This window comes from Notolepis coatsorum, assembly GCF_963971535.1.
Source record: "Notolepis coatsorum genome assembly, chromosome: 16".
Classification (NCBI taxonomy): domain Eukaryota; kingdom Metazoa; phylum Chordata; class Actinopteri; order Aulopiformes; family Paralepididae; genus Notolepis; species Notolepis coatsorum.
In genome coordinates, this window is record NC_140180.1 from 78,164,740 (window position 1) to 78,184,739 (window position 20,000).

Here is a 20,000-nt window from a genome sequence, read left to right on the forward strand (position 1 = left end):
CTATTAATTATTTTAAGCACTGTGTGATTTTGTATCGGTGAAAGGCACTATACAAATAAACTTTACTTACTGATATTATGTAGGCTATATCTCTTACAGTATCTTTTCTGAAATGTCTGATTCATTGCAGATGACTGGCGCTGACACTACATCAGTAAAGATGTTAAAAGCATACATAAGTCTCCATCATACTCTCTAATGAGTCAGCTAAGGGTTGCTCTGCCAGCAAATTCCTACATTCAGTATGTGTCCTCTTTAACACAGCTCTGATCTACATTCAATGCGTGTACTTCTATGCCGCACGTGAAATGTCATTGTTGTGTAATTAGCGGAACCTTTTGCAGATTCGAAGATGAAATGAGTGCAGTTTGCCACCGCAGCACTCTCTCCCATCACCCCGCCGCCTGTGCTGTGCTGTTCAATTGAGTAAATCAGGCCATCAGTGTTGAGTTTGCATTAATAGCACTCAGGGCTCGGAGGGGGCCATGTCTTTATATAGTGATCTCTCTCTTGATGAATATTCCGACCATCAGTCATTCTGTCCGTCTGTTCGTTTATCCTTTTTTGTGTCCATCAATCAAAAAGTGCCAAAAATGGCATGACCCGTAAATGGGGTCCCTTGACCTCTGAACTTAAGATATCGGAATGGAAATGGGTTCTATGGGTACCCACTAGTCTCCCCTCTACAGACGTGTCCACTTTATGCTAATCCAATACAGTTTTGGGCAAAACAAATCTGTTTTTTGCATGCAGTACAAAAGGTCTTATTTTCGACCTATTTAAAAAATGTGTATTGATGTATTTCTGCATACTGTGGTCCCTACACAGTCTTGGAGTTGTATAAGTTATGACTGAGAAGCTGAGACTCTTCTGGATCCAATGAGCCCAATTATATTCATGTGAGTTGATGCGAGTCGCCATAGTAACAGTCTCAATGGAGTTGACCTCATTGTATAAAATGACCTATTATGACCACTAGGATAATCACAGCCTCATGAAACTTTAACCTGTGCTTCCCAACTAGTTTTTCCCCATGATGCCCCAACTCTTCAAAGACAAAAGAATACATGTTTTGCAACATGTCAGAACTTAAGCTAACCTGTTCCACCCGACGGGACCGGATCCGGTTCCAAAAAGGCATCTGGTCATAAATCAATATTTTGTGTGTTGCAAAGAAACGTATTCAAGTATTAACATCACTAACATGTCATAAAAGCATGTAGAATGTATATTATCATCAATACGTTAGTTTAGCAATAGGTTAAAAGTGCCATTAGATAGTTTTACCTTCTCGATTTGCTGAAGTCTATTGCAAGACGGCGACCATTTTGAAACATTTTAACCATGGGAATTGTAGTTTATTTGTGGCCATTTTGTCGAGGGCATGCATAGCTGTGGATCAGCGTTGGAATTATTCCGAACTACACTTCCTGTCAGATTCTGTGGGGGTTAAAAGTTCAGCGTTCTGAATGAATTATGTCAATAACTGTTATTATTCGGGATAATAAGCCACAAAAGGTAAAGTTTTTGACAAATATTGAAACGCAGTTAGTTTCTCCTCCCTATTGTTAGCATGTAGCAACAATTAGATCTGAAATTAGTTTCAAAATGGTTGCACTGTGGTGAAAATTTAAAAATACAGTAAATTAGTTCAAGTTCAAGTTCAAGTTCTTTAATAGTTGTCATACAGAAGTACAGAATACTTTCATACAAAATGCTTCTTACTGTTACGCTCCAGAGACTGTGCTAGACAAGATAGTATCAAATAACATAATAACATAATATAGCATGAATTTAGAAGAAGAAAATGAGGTCACAGTGTTCGGTATAGACATATGTACAATGTTCTGAGTTACCATATAATATACAATACACAATACTATGCAGTGTACTAATGTACAGTACTATCTAGTGCAAAGCAGAAATGGGATGAGGTACAATTTTAGGTACAATTTACAGTAAGGTGTACGAGTTGTAGTGCAATCCTTCATCCATAAATATAAAGTGTGGGGAGTGGGTGCTACAGTGTGTTTGTTTAAAGTGGGTGTGTGCTATAAAGTGTGTGGAGTGGGTGCTACAGTGTGTTTGTTTAAAGTGAGTGTGTGCGTGTGGATGTGTGTGCTATGTGCGTTTGGTGGTTGTTGTTGTGTAGTGTTCATTCATTGTTCGTTTAGCAGCCTGATGGCCTGGGGATAGAAGCTACTTCTGAGTCTTTCTGTGCTCGCCTTGAGACTCCGGTATCGCTTGCCTGACCGCAGCAGTTCAAAGAGGCAGTTGTTCGGGTGACTGGAGTCTTTAATGATTCTCTTAGCCTTGCCCTTGCAACGCTTGTAGTAAATGTTCTGGAGGGTGGGGAGCCCCCCTCCAATTGTGCGTTCGGCTGCACGTGTCACTCTTTGTAGTCTGCTTCGGTCTTTTGCAGTGCTATTCCCAAACCAGGAGGTGATGTTGCCGGTCAAGATGCTCTCTATTGTACATGAGTAGAAGTTCTTAAGGATCTTCTGGCTGACTTGGAACTTCCTTAGGCGCCTGAGGAAGTAGAGGCGTTGTCGTGCCTTCTTCACCACACTGTTAATGTGTGTGGTCCATGTCAAGTCCTCGGATATGTAGGCTCCGAGGTACTTGAAGCTTTTGACTCTCTCAACCGGTGCCCCGTCGATGCTGAGGGGGCTGTAGTCCTTGACCCCCGACCTCCTGAAGTCCACAATCATCTCCTTTGTTTTGCTGACGTTCAGGGAGAGGCTGTTTTCCTGGCACCATCCCGCCAGGACCTTGACCTCTTCCAGGTAGGCCCTCTCGTCGTTGGCAGAGATCAGGCCCACCACCACTGTGTCGTCAGCAAATTTGACGATTGTATTGCTACTCCGCTGAGCCACACAGTCGTGTGTGTACAGGGAGTAGAGGAGGGGACTCAGAACACAGCCCTGGGGGGCCCCTATGTTGAGGGTGATGGATGAGGAGGTGCAGTTGCCTGCTCTCACCACCTGGGGTCTGCCAGTCAGGAAGTCCAAGACCCACTGGCAGAGGTCATAGCCCAAGCCCAGGTCCCTGAGCTTGGCTATGAGTATGGAGGGGACTATGGTATTGAATGCCGAGCTGTAGTCGATGAATAGCATTCTCACATAGTTCCCCTGCCTCTTGTCCAGGTGTGATGCTGCTGTGTGCAGCACATGGGATATGGCGTCCTCCGTGGACCTGTTGGGGCGGTATGCAAATTGCAGGGGGTCCATGTTGATGGGGAGGGAGGAGCAGATGTAGCCCTTTACTAGCTTCTCAAAGCACTTCATGGCTATGGAGGTGAGAGCTACAGGGCGGTAGTCGTTGAGGCAAGCAGGCTTGGATTTTTTGGGTACAGGGATAATAGTGGACTTCTTCAGGCAGGTGGGGATGACAGCCTGTTCTAAGGACAGGTTAAATATGTCAGTGAATACTGGGGCCAGTTGGTCGGCACAGACTTTTAGGACGCGGCCGGGGATGCCGTCCGGACCTGCTGCCTTCCTGATATTCACTTTTTTAAAGGTCCGCCTCACCTCATGCTCTGTTACCCTGAACACTGCGCCTCCATCAGCAGCCGACCCCCCCCCCCCCCATTGCCGAGGCTTGTGAGCTGGTGTTGTTATTACCAGCATCAAACCTCGCATAGAAGGTATTGAGGTTGTTTGCTAAGGAGATGTCACTGTTCAGTTTGAGGGAGGCGCCTTTGTAGTCTGTCATCGTTTTGAGCCCCTGCCACATAGCTCTAGAGTCAGCTTGTTCAAACTGGAGTTCAATTTTATCCCTGTAGCGCCGTTTGGCCTCTGACACTGTCCTCCTTACGTTGTGTCGCGCCACCTTGTGGTCATTCATGTTGCCTGCCACTAGGCCGTCATTGTATGCTTTGGTGCGCTCTCTCAGAGCTTCACGGACGGATTTGTCTACCCAGGGTTTTTGATTTGGGTAAACTTTCATTTTGGTAGTGGGGATTGTTTCTTTCACCCTAGTACAAACATAGTCCAGCACTGTCTCCGTGTAGGCATTAATGTTATCTGTGTCGCGGAACACAATCCAGTCTGTGTGGTGAAACACTGACCGGATCGTCTCTTCTGACGTCAGATCCCATTTCTGCACCTCTCGCGAGACTACGGGAGTACTTTTAATTCTCTGTTTGTACTTTGGTGAAAGGAAAATTGATGCGTGATCTGATTTACCAAAGCCACTATCAGAATGAGCCTTGTAGCCACCTTTAAATTGCGTGTAACAGTGATCTAGGATGTTACCGCCTCTGGTGTTGCAAGTCACATGCTGATAGAAGTCGGGCAATACCTTTCTCAGATTGGCGCTATTGAAATCTCCCAGTACTAAAATGGCGGCGTTAACGTTAGCCACTTGTATTCTATTTACCTCGTCGTGTAGTCTGGAGAGCGCAACCTTGTTGCTGGCTTGCGGTGGAATATACACTCCGATCAGGACGATCGCCGTTAACTCCCTCGGGAGGAAGAAAGGACGACACTTGATGGTTATATATTCCAGTTCTGGGGAGCAGTGGTTGGATAATTCCTTCACGTTCGTTGGATCACTCCAATTTTTGTTAAACATGAAGGCAATACCTCCTCCACGTTGTTTACCGGACTCTGATGACCTATCTTTGCGATGGATAAAGAAGTGATCCGCTGGTTGAATTGCGTGATCTGGAACCTCCGGTGTGAGCCATGTTTCGGTGAAGCAAAGGACATTGCAGTCCCTAACGTCTCTTTGATATTGAATCCTTGCTCGGATGTCATCCAGTTTATTGTCTATTGATTGTACATTGGCTAGCAATATACTGGGCAGTGGTGTGCGGTGGCGTCTGGATCTCAGCCTGTTTCGGATCCCAGCCCTCTTTCCTCGTCGTCTTTTCCTGGGCTCTGGGAACAAAGGGTCTGGTCCTAATCTCCGGAGAATTTCTTCAGGCCATTGATGTGGTTCGGAAAGCTGATCCAGCGAGTAATCCAGTTGGTAAGTTTCCCGTAATCCAATGTCTATGAGTGACTGACGGTCATATACATTAAATGCACCAACAGTTGGTACGCACAAAACTCTAAAAACTATAAATATTAACAAAAGTAAACACAGTCTCGACGGAGCGAACAGAGAGGCAGCCGGTCGGAGCGGCGCCATCATCAGTAGATATCATTATCTGTTCTTATGCGCGCCTGGTGATACTAAATCCACATTGAACTCGGGCATTTTGAAAGATAATATATGTATATATATAAATATATAAATGTGCGAATTGGCTATAATAAGGTAATTTATAAGCATCATATTCTATATTCTATAATAATATTTCAAATTGCATTGGTCCGGATGGGAGAATTCAGTACTGTATCTACAGAACCTTCGGTTTAATCATCTTCCCTTTATTAATTTCCTTAGATTTCTTTTACACATGATCTCAAGAGGGTACTGAACGAGATCAGTGGCAGTTTTTAAAGTTTGGTCATTATTATCATGGTGTTATTCACTGTCAAAGATGCAAAGAAAAATCATAATTCATATTATCCTTTGTTTCATCACAATTTAAGCAAGCCTAGTAATAGACACAATGTTTCTGACACTGTGAAAGTGTGAATACATTCCCTGATAGATGTCCCTAGATACCAAGAATATGCAAATGGCCTTGTAGAAGTGGAGCAATATTCCATTTACCTAAGTATATATTTTAGGCGAAAATATTCCACGGGTGGAACAACCACACCATCATTTTGTTTGTAACATATTTAAAACTCGTACTATTTCCAGAATTACATTCCACTCCTGGTCCTTATGAGCGAAGAAGAATTAGGTCATAAAAACACAATTTATTTTATTATTATTTTTAATATGATTTATTTCTAGGTTTTCAATTTACAAGACACAAAGAGACAAGTACAGTATAACCTTCACCCAGCCCAAGGCCATAATGAAAAACAAAAAAACAATATAACACAATTTCAATGAAAACTATTATAGATAGAAATTTACAAATATTTAAAATGAAATGATCATTTAGCAGAGTTAGAAACACAGGCATAGGCTATGACAATATTTTAAAATAATTGGGTCTCATTCCCCAATATTTTCCAAAGAGTTCTCTTGGAAGACTTATCTTGGAACCGACTGAGACATAATCTACGACAATTTCACTCTGAGTCCCCAACGCGTGGGGAAGATGTCTTAAGTGGCTCAAACTATCACAGCTGAGACAGCTTCTGAAACATGAACGCGCGTTCCCTTCTAGGTCATTTGTATACAAAACAACGCCTCCAGAGCATAAGGCAACTAATGATGCAGCCGTGTGAAAATGGTGGCGGAAGCTAATTGCGACCGATCAAAATGAGATTAGATTAATGTATTGTCATAGTACAGCTCGTGGTGCACCTGCCGCAGCACGTGCGCACACAACACACACACACATGCGCGCGCGCAGTACTGTATAGCCTACGCGCGTAATGAATGAACGCAGTATAGGCTTATATTATTCTAATGACTTGTTTTATTAGGAGAGCATGCAGCAAAGATACATGCGCTGCCCTCCCGGGAACCGTAGTACAGTCCACCATGCAGTCCGCTCATGGTATGCCCGACTCTGGCGGCCTCAATATGTGTACTGTACTTACTGTACGTAGGGCAGAGCATATATATCTACTAAATCCTAATGAAACAAGTATTTATAATAATATAAGCCTACTGTTCATTCATTAGACACGTAGGCTGTACTGTGTGCATGTGTGTGGCGCACACAACAAGACTTATGGAATATGAATGCAGTCTATTTCCACACGATTAGCTTTAGTTCTTATTTATTTATCCACTACCAATTCAGTGTTGGTTAGTAGGCTACATAGTGTATTTCAATATCAGTTTAATTGATTAATGATATATTCGAAGGAATGCAGGTTTATAGCTAGATCAAACAAAGGTCTGTCCCATTGTATACCAATCAATGGGATATATTGCATGTTGACCTGCATTCTTTCAAATGTATAATTAATCATTAAAACAGATATGTAACAAATAAGAAATACAAATTCCACAGAAGGCATTAAATAATTATTATTTTCAATAATTTCACAATAATTGCATAATTGTGTTTGAATATCTGAGTACTTAAAGTAATTATACATTTGTCCAAAATAGCTGGTTCAGATATGGTTAATCCAGCTGCCCTGTGATCAGATGAATCCATATTATAAATGTTTCCGACATCAAATGCGTAATTTCTTATCGTACAAATATTGTCATATTTATTTTAATTATGATTAAGTAATTAATTCCAAGGAGGCCTGTAGCGTTGACATGAAGGAATCACTATGATTCCTCCAAAATAAAGCCATTAAGAACATGGAGAACACAGTCTGTCAAGTTAATACAATTTTCAATCAGTCAATCAATCATAAGTGTGCTCCTCAGCACTCTTAAATTCTGCTCTCAGCCACGGCCAAATTCGATCTCAGGAAAATTTGGGGAATCTTGCTACTACCCCTAATATGTCTTAAATTGGCAGAAATTTGCCTGAGAGCAAATGTTTTGTCATAAATCTGTTCGAGAATGAGACCCAATAACTTGCTCTTGCTTCTGAGAACAGAGAGAGAGACTGTGAAACAGGACTTGTATGACACACTTTCCATCTCTCTCCCCCTCTCTCTTGCTCTCTCTCTCTCTCGACATACTGCACGTTGACAGCACTCTTTGAGAGGGAGAGGCATTCGTCTCCAGAAGGCAAAAGCTATCAAACTCCATTCACAGTGTGCGTTGGCACAGCACTAAAACACAGTGTGGAGATTGATCTGGCAATCTGTGACTAGTGTGCATTTGAAGGTCCAATTGTAGATAATTCTGCCAGTTTATTTTAGGCTTTAGCGGCTGAACTAAGAGCTGTGGAGCAGGAGAGCTGAACGCATCCCAGAGCTAATCTGCTCTTCATTCATCGGGGGGAGATATTTTAGACAACATTTTAGACCATTTGCTTTTGACAAAAGTTGAGAAAGCATATTTGCAACGTAAATATGCATTCAGTGGCGAGCATAGCATATTAAGTTTGAAATGCCATTTTCTATTATAAACAATGTACATATTTAATCAGCTTATGAACCCATTTTGACATGTAATTAAATAAAACATTTTATAAGCTGTATGGTCAAATGTATTATGTAGAATTAGAATCTGAAATTAGCAGATTGTGAGCGGTACCCCAGGACAGTTATCACAGCACATAAGACATCACCAAAATGTCCAAAGGTTTTGATACCAAATAAATCTATTTCTTTTAAAACTTTCACCAAATCTGTCAACTTGTATCAACCCAAAGATTGCTGCAGCAACTTATGAGTTATGAGTCATGATTGAGCATGGTAATGGATTCATTATGCATGGATATAATGTCCCAAGCCTCTAACTCATAATTATAATGATTTTAATTGGCAAAATGTAAGGTGACAGGTGGAAACCTTGATGTGCAGTCTTTTTTTTGCTTTTTTCTCTCTCTGTACTATGAAATTCAGCCATGTCAAGGATGTGAATAATTTAATTTAAACTCGAAAGGCAACTGAGGTTTCCCTCATTTACAGTCACGTCAAGTTTACATACAGAGTTAAGCAAAAAAGGCATATGAAATCATAATAATAAGACAACAAGTAAGGACAATCAATTAAAACATGTATAACTTGATTGACAATGGTTGGGAGATCAAGGTTTTAAACTCTGTAGTAGAGGGGAGAATCTCAAGCTTTAAGGACTGTTGGAGTGCATTCCATGAGCTAGAGGCATCATAGTGAATTTTCAGATTTACCCTGTTCTGAGCTAACTCTACGGACCTTAACCAGCCAGTCACTAGAATGGGTTCCATGAATGAATGAATGAATGAATGAAAACGTTATTTAACAGATTGCAGAATGGGTACAATACAGTACGGCTCAATACACACAATTGTTAAAGGGGAACTATCTTATAACTGGCCTTTTTGAGTGTTTAGCATTGTTTCCTAGCTATGTGAACCTATATTAATATGATCTATGTCTCAAAATTCTCATATTGGCGCATTCTTCCAATTATCCTCTCACAATATTCACCCTCACTGAACTGAGTCATTTGAAAATGTGCCTATATGTGATGTCATATAGTCACTGCTGCATGTTAATGTTCAAGAGGCGGCGCAGGCCACACAGTGGTTTAGGAGCCCAGACTCAAAACAGCTCGAGATCTTGAGGTAGAAAAATGCTGTTTTTGAGGACTTGATTAGAAATACAAAACAATGAATAAAAAAAATATATATATTACAGAGGTGTTCCATAGACTCACAGGAATTGTGTAAAAGTGCCCAAATAGTGAAAGAAATAGTAAAATAGTTCCCCTTTAAGGGGATGCAGACCTGAGAAAGACGTTTGTCTTGTTTCCATCAGGGTCCCCCATAGGTACCAAAAAGCCATTCCAATAATGATGTACAGTAGAGTGTTGTATCTATCATTAGTGATGCATCTGAGGGTAGAGTGATATACAAAGTCCAAGGATGTAGGGGTTGAGGCCGCAGCATGCCTATAACGTACTGTACGTCACCATAGTCCAGGACTGATAAGAAAACTGCGTTGACAACGACTACTAATCAAAGAAAAGCTGGTTCTGTTTCTGTATAGGAAGCCAATTTTCTGTTGCAACTTGGAGGCAAGGTTGTCCACATGGAATTTAAATGTAAATTAAGTTGTGTCAATGTGGTTAGTAGTCCACTTATGTTGGAATGTCTTCAAATCTACTAAAAGTAACAAAAGGGTTCAGATGCAATGGTGTATACCATGTGTTGTACTGTATTGTTGTACACAGTTACTGTGTTACAGTACTTAATATTCACCTATGAATGATGTAAATTAAGATACTGTCTCACGGGACAACCAGGCTAACACAAAACAATTACCACCAACACTGTTATAACTGAGCTACTATGCTGTACCAAAACAATTACCATCAACACTGTTATAACTGACCTACTATGCTGTACCAAAACAATTACCATCAACACTGTTATAACTGAGCTACTATGCTGTACCAAAACAATTACCATCAACACTGTTATAACTGAGCTACTATGCTGTACCAAAACAATTACCATCAACACTGTTATAACTGACCTACTATGCTGTACCAAAACAATTACCATCAACACTGTTATAACTGACCTACTATGCTGTACCAAAACAATTACCATCAACACTGTTATAACTGACCTACTATGCTGTACCAAAACAATTACCATCAACACTGTTATAACTGACCTACTATGCTGTACCAAAACAATTACCATCAACACTGTTATAACTGACCTACTATGCTGTACCAAAACAATTACCACAACACTGTTATAACTGAGCCACTAAGCTGTACCCAAACAACAAGTACCAAAACAATTATCACCAGCACTGGTATAACTGAACTGGTACTATGCTGTACCAAAACAATTATCACCTACACTATTGCCTGGCATAGCAAGTATATTGTATATTGTGTCTCTCCATCTCTCTGATTCTCTGTCTACCTGTCCATCTGCCTTTTCCAGGGTTTCCTGGACATTGACCTGACAGACTTGAGGAAGGGTGGGGCAAACATCACTGGCTTCCAGCTGGTCAACCACTCAGAGCCTAACATCAGCCATGTTATCCAGCAGTGGATGGAGTTTGACAACAAAGATGCCAAAGTGCCCAAGAGAGGCCTCAAGGTACTTTATACAATGTTTAGTTCCAAACACGCATTGTGATTGGACAAGAGACATTCCACGAGTGCTTATGACCGCAGTGTCAGACAGCGGAAGTGGCATTCAATTTGGCACTGGTTCAAAAGCACTTATAGACCTGGGGAGTCACGTGATCCATTTAAGACATGCCTGGTTCCGGACACATGTTTGCCTCTGGTATTTCACCATATTGAAGGTGTTTCTCAAGGTAGAGGATTTATATGGTTCTACATTCAATTGGTCTGACATTTAACAGGAGAAGGGTTGAGCATAATTAAATGAGATCTGCATTTTTACATTTGACAAAAAACAAGAAGAAAGTCATGGGTACAAGATGATCTACCTAATGCAAAACTACATATTTCCAGGAAAGGGTTCATTGTATTTGAAGACCAGTGGAGGAAACGCTACGGAGGATGACATTATGAAACCAAAATAGTTAAAACAACAGACACAATACACTACTGGAATTATATACTCACTTACCTGACTTGTTTGTTTTGAAACACTGTATTTTTTATGTTTTTAACATTTTATTGATGTCTAAAATGAAAGCAAAGATGACAGCAAATGCTGCGAGAATGTCATGGGATGCCGTGTCAGAGTCATTATGGAGGCATGCTGAGGCATATGGGTAGTATAGTAGTTACCATGGAGATTTATGGTTTTATTATTTTCTCAAATATTAAGTTAAAACATTTACCTTTATTGGTTGTAACAGTATTGGTTTTATCTTCGTCGAAGATTATGAATCTACATAATATGGTTTGACTAGTATAATAGTTTTGATTTTCCACGGGTGGCTACAATAGGTGAAAATCACAGGTAGAAGCTCAAAGCCCCGGTCTAATAGACGGCGGGCGGAAGTAACATTCAATTTGGTCCCGCCCACTGGTTCAAAGCTCTTATACTATGGAGACTGTGTAATATTTTGCAATATGAAACTTGGATCAGCTTGAAACATTCCTTGGCATTGATAAGGCAGCTTAAATATGAATAAAACCCCAAACATTTGCCAGAGACACGCGTCTGTTTTGCAGTTTTCTTGATCTAGCTGAACAGCACCCCTGGGAAAGCCAGCATCACAATGAAAGGGCTGAAATGGCCTGAAAGTTCATACTTAGGTGGAAATCTTTTGCATTTCAGTGTCTTTCGACGCAGTATTTACAGAGATCTGAAAACACTGTATGCAAATTAGTAAACATCAATCTTCTCAGGCAGATGGTGACCATGGCTGCTCATTTGTGTATTTCCTAAAGGATGTCTTGGCGTGTCCTATTCATTGTCACAATAACATTTGCGATTGTCGTCAGTCAAGGACATATGTTTGAAAAGAAGACATGAAAACATATTGTATGAAAGCAATAACATACTCCATATGTTATGCATACTACCAGCATATGCTCGCTTATCTTGCTTAACATAATGTAAATAAACTACTAGTAATTGACCATAGGAAAAAAGTTATTATGTTATGTTAAGTTATGGCAATAAGTAATATATTTACGTATTGTATCGAACATTTTACATGTGTGCGTATTGCAAATATGTACCATGGAGGTGACAGTGTCTCAGGAGGTAGATCGGTCGTCTGGTAATCACAAGGTTCCCGGTTTGATTCTGGCTCTTCCAAGCAGTGTGTCAAACAGGGGCGTTTTTAGGGTTAGAAAACATTGGTGACTTCTAAAATACGCAATTTTAGAGTAATTAGAGACGAATACTGAAGAACTAGATTCGAGTTTTTTAAAGTGAGGTCCAGGTCCATGAGAGGGATAAAACATTGATATGGTCCAAGAGGCCCCACGAGGGTACAAATATACATATATACACATATACATACATACATACATACATACATACATACATACATACATACATACATACATACATACATACATACATACATACATACATACATACATACATACATACATACATACATACATACATACATACATACATACATACATACATACATACATACATACATACATACATACATACATACATACATACATACATACATACATACATACATACATACATACATACATACATATACATATACATACATACACACAGTTAAGAATCATACACATAAGCAAATAAACAAACAAACATTATGCACAGCCTATGTAGATTTGCAAAACACTAAACACACTTGCATTACATTAGACACAGAATGTCAAATTACCACACATATGAGCCAATTGGTTAAACACAGCAATCAGATGCACAAACACACCATTGCTTAATTGTAGATACACCAATCAGGTGTAAGCACTATAAAAATGCAGCAGGTGAGTTCACCTGCCTTCAACCAAAATGGAAGGAGAGTGAAGTACTGTACACAGAGAACGTGAAAATATACAATACATTCACCAAACACTACACAAGACGACCAATGATGCAGACTGATGAAAATATAAATGTTCTCTCCATATACCCAAATCAGTCAACATGTCAACATGGAGAATCACAACAAAATAATCTCTTGCCAGATCCAGCTAGGCAAAGAGATAATGTCTAGTATTTTCTGTACTCTATTTAAATGTTTTCTATTTTTGTTTTTGTTTTACTGTCATTTTAACCTGTACTGGATACAGTATTTTATGTTTGTCTGATATTTGCTGAGCTTACTGTGTTATGCACACTGTAGTAGCATGAAAACTGGGACATGTTTTGTTGTGATTCTCCATGTTGAAATGTTGACTGATTTGGTTATATGGAGAGAAAATTTATATTTTCATCAGTCTGCATCATTGATTTTGGTATAGAGAATTATTTTTTTTCATCAGTCTGCATCATTGATTTGGGTATATGGAGATAAATAAATTATATTTTCATCAGTCTACAGCATTGGTCTTGTGTAGTGTTTGGTGAATTTATTGTATATTTGCACATTCTCTGTGTACTTCACTTACAGTACTCTATTCACTGAGAAGTAAAATAGCTAAATGTGTTTTAGGTTAAGCACAGCAGTGTGTAACTGGTTCAAACAGAATTAAGTCATATGAAACGTGTGTTTCATATGGTAACAAAATGTAGTTTTTATAAATTAATGTATAGTTTGTGTTTAATTTAGCAAAGGATCTGAGGTGTTCTGATAATTGTGTGTGTGGTTGTGCTAATTGTGTGTAGTGTTTTGAAACACCGGGCCCTGTTTTCAAAATCGTGCTTAAGCAATCGAAAAAATTATATACATAATGTTTCAGTCTTCTCATGAAAAAAATATTCGATTTTGGGGTCTTTTCCTGCCTTTGGTCCGCTTTGCATTCACATCTCAAATGAACTGCAGCAGGGTTCACTTGCAAGAGTGAATGAACTTTCACACCACCCCAAACCAACCGGACTATCCGAGGAAATGAACCAGGGTTCGATTAAAGCTTATTATAGTTTATCACAGTATCATGAGCATGTCTTTGTCAGTGGACACTGGACATGGGTATGGATGGCTCCGGGTGCTGCTGCGTTAAAGTGCACATCTTCAATACCTATCTGTACTATTTAAAAGCACAGTGCAGGACACACTCAAAGGTTATCGCACCTCAGAGATGGCAGTGGACATGTATGACAGGACAAAGGCCATATGTAATGGCCTTGGGATTGAGGAACATACTACCAGCCAAAGGAGGAAGCAGAAAAGGATGGACAAGTAGTTGAGTCATCTTGTGGCACAAGCTCAGACCTCATGGAGATCAGCTGAGACAGAGACTGTTCTATCAAGTCCTCGACAAAATGCTGCAAGAGCTTGAGAGCAGGTTCTCATGAGTTGGAGAACAACGTATGAGAGGCATACAGGCATGTTATCCAGCATCAGACCAGTTTCTCTCAGTGGAATTGCTGCAACCCCTCCCCACACATTACAATATCCAACTACTGCCAGAGGAGATCACAGTTGCAAAGTGTTTCCTGGCCAGGACAGGCAGAGATGCAGTCCCTACTATCCAAAGTGTCTTTTCCCTCCTGGATGATGATAATAATAATAATGCATTTGATTTATAATGCGCCTTTCAAGACACAAAAAAAATGTCCACAAATCGGTGAATGAAAAAATTATATAGGATCAAATGAAAGAAAATGTTTAAAAGTACTAAAAACCAAAGAAAAATACCAAACACTAACAAACATTCAGCACAGACAATGGGGATGCTTCCATAAAAAATTAAATAAAAATGTAAACATTTATTTATTTATTTTTTATCCGGGGCTAGGAGAAAAACATCCGGGGCTAAAGCCCCGGAAGCCCAGGGCTAACGACGCCACTGGTGTCAAAGTGTCCTTGAGCAAGACACTTAACCCCTAACTGCTCCGGATGAGCAGGTTGACACGTTGCATGGTTGCCTCCGCCGTCAGTGTGTGAATGTGTGAGTGAATGGGTGAATATGAGGCATAAGTTGTAAAGCGCTTTGGAGAAAGGCACTAAATAAATGCGGTCCATTTACCAAATACGATTTTGGTAATTTTGCTGAATTTTGCTGGGGATGGAACCATAACCATAACCCTAACTTTATGTCTTAACCATAACCGTTAAGTGAATGTTAAAACTAACCTTCACTCTAACTATAATCATAGTTAGTTGTGGTGAGAAGACTCGCCCACTACTGCAATGATTGTTGGTTCAACTCCTGGTGCCGTTTGTCTTGGACTTTTGCAGATGTAAATATGTTATAACGTAAATGATGTACCTTTTCATGTGGTCGATTAGTACTTTCTTTTTTGATGAGACTGTGTTGCCACAGAACCCAACCTACAGCCACAGAACCCAAGCTATAGCTACCTTTAAAGCCCAACTTGCAGGTTAAACCCTACTCTTCAATTATGGATAGTTTACATCATTGGTATCTAATTTCATTATTTTTTTTTTTCCATTTGACGCCGGAAATGCCACTCAGAAAGAGTTAAAAAGGTCCATGCACGAATAACATGCACGTGCGAATCAAAAAAGCTTATCAGAGGGCGGTGACGTCAATCGAGGCAACTTTCCCCTACTTCTGATCCACTACAAGGAGTTTTGACGAGTGCAGAAAGCTATTTCCTTGATCCAAATGGACGCCTTACAAGACGCAAATGGGTTTAATCGTCTGAGACTTTGATGGACCAGCTACAACTGGTTGAAACAAGGTAGTTATAATGTTTTTAATGTCGTAAAAAAAGAACTACATTTACCACTAGGCAGCCTGTTGTTCAGTACAGCAGCGCTACTGGTCTGTCGCCTTATCCCCGGGTTATCCCCGGGTCATAGCTGGCTATATCGCTCTGGCTAACATTACCCCGCTAACGTTAGCATCTGTTAGTCTACTGTCGTGCATGTAAAAGAGTTTTGGGAACGAGTAAAATGTGTAGGTCCTCTTCTCAGACCTGTGGGGCAAAGCACTGCACACACACCATTTTAAATCGGGTGATGTTAGGAGTTTCGAGAATGCTGGCTAGCAAGCTACACGTCCCGGCATGTTGATACGATAGTAGCCCCTTTAGCTCCACTCGGTGCATCAGTGACGATAGCTATGAGCTAACTAACGCTAAAAGCTCAAACACCTTATAACTACTACTATTGTCGTGTCCATAAGTTCCCTGGCATAATACTTGTGAGGACAAAGGTATACAAAGAGGAGAGAACTATTTTTAATCGGGTATTCATGCCGGCTGGCAAGCTAGACGTCGGGGTATGTTGTTAGCACAATGGCTACCAAGCTAAGCTAAGCTACGCCGTCTGGCGTTGTGGACACAATATGTACAGCGACGCAATGATTTACATTATTACAAATATGGTAACGTGGTTGTGGCTTTTACAAATAGTGGTTGGCTTTGGAGATGGATGGCTATGATCACGGAGCAATAGTGTTAGGTGAAACAGATACATTTTCATTCATCACTCCTCGGCTAGTAGTAGCAAGGCTCTCTGCTTCGTGCCACTAGCTGTGTCTGTGACTCTCAGAGCCCCTCGCCCTGCCACTACTGCTGCCCCCTGCTGTCCTGTACCCAGCGTGACGTCATCATTAAGAGGACACACGCACGCTATGAAAACCATGGATTGAAATATACGTGTGCATGGAGGCTGTGGTTTAGTCGACAAAATGTTTGATAAAAACGCTAAAACTGGGTCAATTTCGATACTTTTTTTTTCTCTTCATGAAAGTCACATTGTTTATTGAACAAAAATACAACCTGCAAGTTGGCCTTTAAGACAAGTTTCAAAAATAAATTGAGAACAGCGATTTTACAGAAAAAAATTATTTTATGATATACTTTTTTTCTTTTCTTTTATCCAAATTAGGGCATTTGTGTGGTGGTAGGGGAGAGTTGGGACCTCTGTGACCTCTCCACTTCTGTGGAGCTTCATTCATATAGACAGACAAATTACTATATTTACTATTTATTATTCTTTGTTTTGGTGTTGTTGCTTGTACAATGTGCATGGAAGTATTGTTTTATTCTGATTGTACAATGATTTTATGTTTGAATGTGTTATGTTATTTTGAGAGGACCCCATGAAGAGTAGTTCTAACTAATAAAATAACTAATGGGGATCTTAAATAAACTAAACTAAACTAACCTCTTAACAGTCCTGCAAATTTTGCATTAAACACCTGTCCATTTCATACTGAAAGTAAATTGGATGCTGTTCTGGAACCATTTGTAGCAGATGCACAAGTCTGGCCTCCTTTGAAAGGAAACACTATGAATTTTCTTCAATAATTTTCAGCATCAGTGCTGATTTGTCCTGTCATTGAGAGGCGAAACCGGTGCTTTCCCCCGTCCACCAGCGCTGCCCCCCGCTGCCCCCGTCCACCAGCGCTGCCACGCATATTCTCTGACATATTACTGAAGTGATGTGTTTAGTTCTTGAGAGAAATTGTAAACTGTATATAATAATAGTGACAACATCAAGTAAATCAAATCCATGTTTTATTCATCCTACATCCGTGCAATTAATCGCTGTCAGACTTGGACAGCTTCACATCGCTTCACATCAAACTAACACTAGAAAACAGATTCATACACCAAATAACCAGGCTAGAGACCGCTTCACATCAAACTAACTCTATAAAACAGATTCCTACACCAAATAACCAGGCTAGAGACCGCTTCACATCAAACTAACTCTATAAAACAGATTCCTACACCAAATAACCAGGCTAGCAACTGCTTCACATCAAACTAACACTAGAAAACAGATTCTTAAACCAAATAACCAGGCTAGAGACCGCTTCACATCAAACTAACTCTATAAAACAGATTCCTACACCAAATAACCAGGCTAGCCTCTTAACAAGCGCCCCCAAAATTGGCCATTTTAGTTTTTGTTTTTGAGGACTGCATACTTTTTTTGCAAACCAAAATAACATACTTTATACTTATAGCACATGCATGAGCCTGGTCTCTTTTGAAAGATGACATTCTGAAGTTTCTGATTCTAATTCACTTTTAGTGCTAACATAATAGAGTAACATAGGTCTGAACTTGAGTTGTAGAAACTTGTAGTTACTCAAGTTTTTCTGTAGTGGTTAGTAGTCCAGGGGTAGTATTTCCCCAGAAGGTGGTATGGCTTACAAATCTTACAGACGGAGCCATAGCCTGAAGCCTTATGTAGTACATATCCAAATTTCATAAAGATCCATTCAGAAATGAGTGATTAGGAACTGTGTACAAAGAAAAACTCAGTTTTCTCATAGACTTCAATTAATTTGGCTTCCTGTTACAGAATTTAGTTGTTCACCTATATCCCTGATTCACACATCCCCACCTAGGGTATCATTGGAAGCCACACTCATTGGCTACAACGATCAACAATCATTTTCGAGATCGGATCTAGATTGACGGAACTACTGCAGCCAGAGTCGGGAGTGGTATTTTGCGCAATACAGTGTACTTTACACAAGCCTCAAATACCGGCATGCACACCCGAGCCCCTAGGGGTCGCCAAAGTGCCGTTGCAAAAAGTCCGAAAAACTTCCCACATATGGGCTGTCACAAACTAAGAGGCTAGAGACCACTTCACATCAAACTAACACTAGAAAACAGATTCCTACACCAAATAACCAGGCTAGAGACTGCTTCACATCAAACTAACACTAGAAAACAGATTCCTACACCAAATAACTAGGCTTCACATCAAACTAACACTAGAAAACAGATTCCTACACCAAATAACCAGGCTAGAGACCACTTCACATCAAACTACTGTAACTCTAGAAAACAGATTCCTACATGAAATAACCAGGCCAGGGACTGCTCAGCAACATCCCAGGGACTGGCAATGGCCCCCGGACCCGAGTTTGAGAAACACTGTTTTTGACTTTTCCTAGGCAACGTTGGTAATGAGAACAGATTGAAAGGACACCAGAGTCATGCTCTAAGGATACTGTACATTCACAAGCCTTAGTGCTTAATTCTCAGGTATTGCTCTGATCATATTTATTTTATTTTCTTATTTATAAATGTGGCCAAGATCAGATTCCAGTGTGAACTGGTCACGCTTCTGAACTGACCCGCATACAAATGAACAATACTTATGTCCAACAAGATGGACATACAAAATTCCATGTGATTTTTGTTGTTCACACTGTCACATACGAGCAAACTAATCGGGTTCAGGCCACTACTGCCTGCAGTGTGAACTCAGCCTAAGTGTGTCACGACACTCTATTGCTCTTGTTTGTTTTCATCGTCTGTGTGATTCTGCTCCTCCTCCTCCTTCCTCCTCCTGGGCCGCCCCCTTGTTTATCAGTCCAGAAGGAGAATCAGAAACAGTTTATTTCACCAAATACAATACGTTTACACAAATCCCACAGAGTGTACATTACTGAAACACATGGTGAGAACGCTGTTCCACATTATACATGCAGTACTATGTAAGTACATTAATATTTTAGCGGTATGGCGTACAGTCAGGCATGTTACAATTCAGTCTAACATGGAGTCAATTACATTTATTTAGGCAAAGATTTACTGAGTCATGAAATTGTACATTTATGCCAAGATTCGTTCATCAATTTGAATTAATAATTTGTATGACCGGCCAGGTCACTATCTCACTCACTCATTCGCTCACTCATTCATGGTTCAATTTATATGATCAAATTTGTATTATTATACTATCGAACGTGAACATGCTGTCTGAGGTAGGTCCAGTCACGGAGCAGGTGTAGGCTGAGAAGCCTATGCGCATCTCTCCAAAAATATATATTAAAAAGTGTATATTTATTAAGAAGTGTGTTTTTAGTTGACGCTGAAAGATTGGTGTGTTTCGGCTGTCCTAACTGTGGTGGTGAAGTTCATT

General features: G+C 40.1%; 1 protein-coding gene across 1 annotated transcript in view; it reads left to right on the plus strand.

Annotated features, from left to right (window-relative positions):
- Positions 1-20,000, plus strand: part of gria1a (glutamate receptor, ionotropic, AMPA 1a) — a gene marked incomplete at both ends in the record, with an annotated part of 251,785 nt that overhangs the window by 122,047 nt on the left and 109,738 nt on the right. Inside the window, one exon of the mRNA XM_084331814.1 lies at positions 10,544-10,702. Within this exon, the coding sequence (XP_084187940.1) occupies positions 10,544-10,702 (159 nt within the window). The remainder of the gene's footprint in view (positions 1-10,543; positions 10,703-20,000) is intronic.